This window comes from Egretta garzetta, unplaced genomic scaffold, assembly GCF_000687185.1.
Source record: "Egretta garzetta isolate BGI_Z169 unplaced genomic scaffold, ASM68718v1 scaffold149, whole genome shotgun sequence".
Lineage (NCBI taxonomy): Eukaryota > Metazoa > Chordata > Aves > Pelecaniformes > Ardeidae > Egretta > Egretta garzetta.
The window spans coordinates 2,898,324-2,904,662 of record NW_009269998.1 but is presented as its reverse complement, the minus strand read 5'-3'; the positions used below and the strand labels follow the sequence as shown (position 1 = coordinate 2,904,662).

Genomic DNA, 6,339 nt, shown 5'->3' with positions numbered 1-6,339 from the left:
TGCTGAGGGCCAGGGTTTGGGGGTGGGATGGCAGGGGTAGGGGAGCGGTTGGGCTGGGGGAGCTTAAAGGGCTTTTCCAACCTAGACGATTCTATGATTCTATGAAAGGGCTGCTTATTTAGCGGTCGGCGTAAGACAGTCGTCAGCCTTTGTTAGCAAGAGCAGGAAGACGGAGGGCACGTAGGGATGTGAGCGGGTTTTGCGGATGATTCCGCCTGGCTGGCTGGCTCTGCCTTCCCGCTGTGGCTGTCGAGCGCTGCAGTCACGCCTCTCGCTGCCAGCCTGCGCCGGGATGAGAACCGGGCACGATGAGAGCGCGTCAGCTCCACGGCCATGAGTCCTCCGCTGCTGAAGCTCGGGGCTGTTCTTAGTACCGTGGCCATGATCTCTAACTGGATGTCCCAAACCCTCCCATCTCTGGTAGGACTAAACACCACCAGAATAACCACTTCAGATACCCTAGTAAGTAGCTGCGATGTGTTGCGAGCCATCTTAATGCTGAAGAAGTATTTAAGGGCCGGCAAAAGCTTTAGCTCATTGCCTCGTGGTAAATCTCTCTTTAATTAATACTCATCTTCCTGTCACCACTTAATACATGCTTCTCTTTGGGCATCGTAAAACTGCACACGGGTGAGCACGTTGAGGTCTTGCTATGAAAGGAAATATTTTGAAATAGCATCCTTAAATATTTAAGAGCAAATACCTTGGTTATAAGTGTGAAATACTAAAAATAGCACAGCAATGTCATTTAATTTGCCTAAACTTTTTTTTTCCTATGTTTACTGCTCCAGAAAGATGTACTGAATTATTAAGAAAAAAAATATCTGGCAGTCGGTTTCTTTTTGCATGAATGATGTTAGATATGAGTATTTACTACAGTAGGCAAGGGGTCTGATTCTTTCCTATTTATCGGAGTACAGTTAAGCAAATAAACAACTCTTAGAAACAAAATAAAATCGGTACTAGGAGGCTGAATACCCGAATTTTAGAAAGGCTGGTATGGGAATAAGACAAATGACACAAATACCAGTTTGTGTGGTTGATGCTCATATACAGCAGCCCCTTTAATGACAGAAAAGCTGTGGTTGACTACCCATGAGAAGCCTGAAAACTGAAGTAATACTTTGACCGGACAAGAGGAAACGCTATACTGGTATTCATAAATTAAACTGGAAAACCATTTTCCGAAATGTTTAGTAAAACATCCTTCTCTGGGTAGCTTTTTGTGTGACCGCACTCAGAGGTTTACATAATCCTATGTTATGTAAAATGTAAATTTAACTGTTTGTACGGTTGTGCACTGTGCTCAGGACTTTGTCTTTTAGCTGTAACTAAAAATGACACATTTACTAATCAATGTTTAATTAACTGAATATATGCACACAGGAAAAACATTACGAGAGAAAAATTACTGCATTTAGACTTTAAATATCACTACTTTAAAATTAATTAAGTGATGTTGCAAGAAAGAATTCTGTTGTGGCTTGGAGCAGCAAGAAGGTGAGAAGACAAGGAAAAGCTCCGGTTTACTTTCCTTAAACGCAATTCGTGCCCGTTGAACTACAATATATTTTCCTAGTCCTTGTGGCAATGTGATCTTACAAGTAATAAAGTTCCTTATCACATTTAAATCCACGCTTAAAGTTGCAACTGAGTAAACTAAGAGATGCACACTAGTTATAATGCATGCACACACACATATATATCTATATCTCTTTATACACACACACATATGTGTTCATATGTATTAACATGTTTGGGTTCCAAATAATGCCTCCCAGGCGTTATTTCAGTAACACCCCCTGCACCCCCCGGGCGGGAGTTACGTGCACCTTCAGTGGTTCAGGAGGGGTAGCAGGAGTGGCTGGAGAGCTGCTGGTAGAAAAGGCCCTGGGGGGGTTGGTCGAGAGGGGGCTGAATATGAGCCAGCAGGGTGCCCAGGTGGCCAAGAGGGCCAGCGGCATCCTGGCTTGTATCAGGAGTGGTGTGGCCAGCAGGAGCAGGGCAGTGACCGTGCCCCTGTGCTGGGGAGGGCTGGAGCCCCTCTGCTCTGAGGCCAGGCTGGGAGAGTTGGGGGTGTTCAGCCTGGAGAAGAGAAGGCTGCGGGCAGAGCTGAGTGCGGCCGGTCAGGGCTTCAAGGGGGCCCAGAGGAAAGGGGGGGACAAGCTTTATAGTAGGGCCAGCTGGGCCAGGACAAGGGGGGATGGCTTTAAACTGAAGCAGGGTAGGTTTAGACTGGATCTAAGGAAGAAATTCCAGTGAGAGTGGTGAAACCCTGGTAGGGGTTGCCCCGAGAGGGTGTGGAGGCCCCATCCCTGGGACCATTCCAGGCCAGGTTGGCCGGGGCTGTGAGCAACCTGATGTGGTTCAAGGTGTCCCTGCTCCTGCAGGGGGGTTGGGCTGGGTGACCTCTAGGGGTCCCTTCCCACCCAAACCATTCTATGATTCTATCATTCATCTTCAGTGACTTCTTCAGAAGAGTCATCGTTGTGAAAGTCCGTGCTCTTCGCTAACCTCAGGCTACAGCGATATTGCACCTCTTCGGAGGCCAGGAACTGCGGCGTGCTCCGCGCTGCCGCCAGCAAAGCATCGATACCAAAGCCTGCCAGTTTAAATAATCACTCCTTGTGCCGACACCAAGCACAGTCTTATAATATAACTTGTAATTGATTCAACTGTGCCCAAACCAAAATTGCTTCAATGGCATCCATTAGCATCTGTACTATAAAATTCAGCAGTCAATACTATATTACTAGAAAAGAATAATGCATAATATTAACTTTAAATTACAGATTTAAAAGAAAGTAAAATAATTACTTCTTGTGTCCATTAGTCTTAATTCCATCACCTGAATCTTTCCAATCACCTAATTATATTACTTTCCCTCTCATTCTTATGCTATGGATGTCACGAGTGTGAGGGTGCCCGAGCCCTGGCCCAGGCTGCCCAGGGGGGCTGTGGAGTCTCCTTCTCTGGAGATCTTCAACCCCCGCCTGGACGCTGTCCTGTGCCCCCTGCTCTGGGTGAGCCTGCTTGGGCAGGGGGGTGGCACTGGGTGAGCTCCCAAGGGCGCTCCCAACCCCTGCCACTCTGGGATTCTGTGTGTATTCCCATACATCCCATTAAACGCACAGACACGTATCACACGAGGTGTCACACAAACTCTGAATGCGGTGTTAGCCTGCTCTGCAAGCAAACTTTTTTTGCTTTTCTTCCTCGGTGGTGATTGCTGTGAAAAGGAATGGGTTAGGAATTTCCAGAATTATTCTGTCCCAGTGAAGGACATTCAAGGTCCGAATTGCTCTGTGCCGTGCTTGCCACCACCCCCATCCACCTCAACTAACCAGATGCTTTTCAGTTCCGCCGCGCAAGGAGTCACCGGTGAACAGGCTCCCGTGGGCGGCATCTTGGGAGCAAACCTGCCCACCCACATCCCGAACCGCTTCTGAGCCAATTCCCGGGGCGCAAGGCACGTCCCCTGCCCTCTCCTTGGGGTTTTATATTTGTTCTTTCCTGTCCTCCTTGCTTCCATCAGTCTGAGTGAAAGTCATTCAGGCTGAAAGGCCGTGTTTGTTCTCTGCTGATGAAAAACCGTAACATCCCTTTGCAAAGAATTAAATCGGTGAGCTTGGGCTGAATTGCAAGCAGAAAACCGCTTTCATCCCCGCTGGAAAAACTGTGCTGGATGCTTCTAGAAAGCTACTGCAAAGGTGCGAGACATGAGAGAAACTGTGCGAAACCACCACTCCAAACAGTTAAGAGAGCAGTAAGTGTTGACTAGGAGAAACCTCATGGCAAACGTGTGCTGCAAAAATAAAAATATTCCGAGGAAATGGTTTTTCAAGCAACAAAAAAGAACAGTTCCATTCCCTTTATTACTCTGTTGTTACAGACTCAGATCAGCCCCAAGGAAGGGTGGCAAGTCTACAGCTCAGCCCAGGATCCTGATGGCCGTTGCATTTGCACTGTGGTCGCACCTGAACAAAACCTGTGTTCAAGAGATGCCAAAAGCCGGCAACTCCGACAGCTGCTAGAGAAGGTAAGTCATCCCAGCAAACCCCCTCTCGTGATCACTGAACTTCCCAGGGAAATCCACTCCTTTCCCTCTAAGTTTAATAGATAAGGGAGGACTGAAGAGTTATCGAATAGAAATACTCCTTCAGGGTATATCCCTACCTGGGTTCTCACCACCGATGGTTATTTGCCCATTTTCCTCACATCGCACCTTTCCCATCCCAAGCCAACTGAAGTTGCCTCTTCTCTCTTGTTCACTCCTCCCAAAATTGTTCCTTCCAGGCAGACAGGAGTGTTTTTTCTGTGAAAACCAGTTACAAATCCCACCTGAAACTAGACCTAAACCTAAACCACAGCTGCTGCCTCAATCATGTGATGCTCTTGGAGGTCACTCCTTGACTCTTACCAACAAATAACGAGAGACAGACGTGACAGCACCGGCAAAGCAGACCGTACGGATGAGAAAACAGTTCCAATTTTCTTTCATTTGTTCTTTCCTCATGTAATACTATTTATTGGTTCTCCGCTGGTGCAAATTTTCCCTAAACAACCCAATTCTGATTCCCAGTATTACCCGCTATTGCGTATATAGTAAAACCAGTCAAGTGTTATTTTGCATCAACAACAGCAAAAATGTGGCGACCGTGAAAGGACGAAGATGGTTCTGCATTCCCTGCCTAAGTAACCAAGGGACCAGGGATTGCACCACAGCCAGGGCCCGAACCTGGGGCCTGAGGGAGTGCTCGAGCAGCCCCAGAAAGCCACATTAAGAGTAAATACTTAAAAATACATCTTTTCGCATGCAATTTTCAGTATTTTTCTAGCTATAGAAAAATCGCTCCGGTGCTACTACAGTGCCAGATCCCTGCAGACGGGGGAAGACTTCAGTCCCCAGAGTCTCTGCTCTAGCACATCTCCCAAACTCTGACGTATTAACGTAACAAAAAATGAATCTCACATTCTTTTGGGGGCTGGCGAGGTGTTCGGATCTCGACATCTCAATAGCTCTTCTCTGAGCTGCCACAGAAAAGAGCCTAAATCATCAGTCTCTCAAATTTATTTTCTTCTGATTAGACCTGTGGTAATCCTGGGTATGTAAAGTCGTATTTATTCCTTCACTCAGTCCATGCACAGTCGTTTAAATAGAGCCTCTATGCAACGCCTCTTCTGCCCAATGGAAACACTCACTGTTCTTCCAAGACCCAAAGGGCTTTATTTGCCTGCTTTCAACAATTAGAAAGCAAAGAAGAAAGAAACATTACTTTTTCTCATCAAAAATACTTTCCAAGAACTGCCAGTGGCAACTGTGCAATAACTAACGTATACGACTTTTAGGAGTATTTTAAGAGCATTTCCCAAATCCACACATTCTATAGGTCACAATATATTCATCTCAAACACAACGGCCAGTTCAAACATCACACACTCTTGCAAACAACAGGAATGCTGCTGGGTTTGTCTTAATGTTATTAGGAAGGTAGAATTCTTTTTTTTTTCCCTTGACCCAAAAGGTCAGTGCGGTGCCTGATACGTTTACGGCAGCCTACTGCTTTCCTGTTTTGGAAAAAAAAAAAACCACTTACTGAAATGGAATAACTGCGCTTGCAAAACGTGTCATTTCTTTGACTGGCAAAAGCATTGCTTTTATACTGCTTAAAATATATATAATTTCCTCTAGATGACAGTGATTCTTGCCTTGTTGCGGTAAAAGTGCTCACTATAGCTACAAAGTCGTTTCCTATACAAAAGTTACCTGAACACCTGCAAAAAAATGTGCTTTTCTACCAGTCAGACAATTGGATATAATTTCTAATTTTATATCTACTTACAAAATCATGAGCAAACGCCTATGCGGTGATGGGCACCCCCCAGCTTATTTCTGGACAGACTCATGAGTTCCTTATACCGAATTACTATATGAATGTCTCCTAGACATAAAAATCATGCTCTTCCTTCTAACCAAAATCCCCAAATCTCAGTCCCACCCCTCCCGAAGTGCTCGGGGGAAAACATGTGCTGTAGGGTTATATAGTTACAGTTATATAGTTATAGTTTTATATATAGACATAACTGTATACCCTGAGTCAATTTGCAGATGAGAACAAGCTGGGCAGGAGTGTGGCTCTGCTGGAGGGGAGGGGGGGGTCTGCAGAGGGACCTGACCAGGATGGATCCATGGACCAAGGCCAATTGGGTGAGGTTCAACAAGGCCAAGGGCCGGGTCCTGCCCTGGGGTCACAACAACCCCAGACAGCGCTACATGGCGTGGGGCAGAGGGGCTGGAAAGCTGCCTGGTGGAAAAGGCCCTGGGGGGGTTGGTCGACA

At 46.3% G+C, this 6,339-nt stretch overlaps 1 protein-coding gene across 1 annotated transcript in view; it reads left to right on the top strand.

The window, feature by feature from the left end:
- Nucleotides 1-333: 333 nt before the first annotated feature.
- Nucleotides 334-6,339, top strand: part of OLFM3 (olfactomedin 3) — a 22,029-nt gene continuing 16,023 nt past the window's right edge. Inside the window, 2 exon segments of the mRNA XM_009647513.2 lie at nucleotides 334-462; nucleotides 3,893-4,039. Of these exon segments, the coding sequence (XP_009645808.2) occupies nucleotides 334-462; nucleotides 3,893-4,039 (276 nt within the window).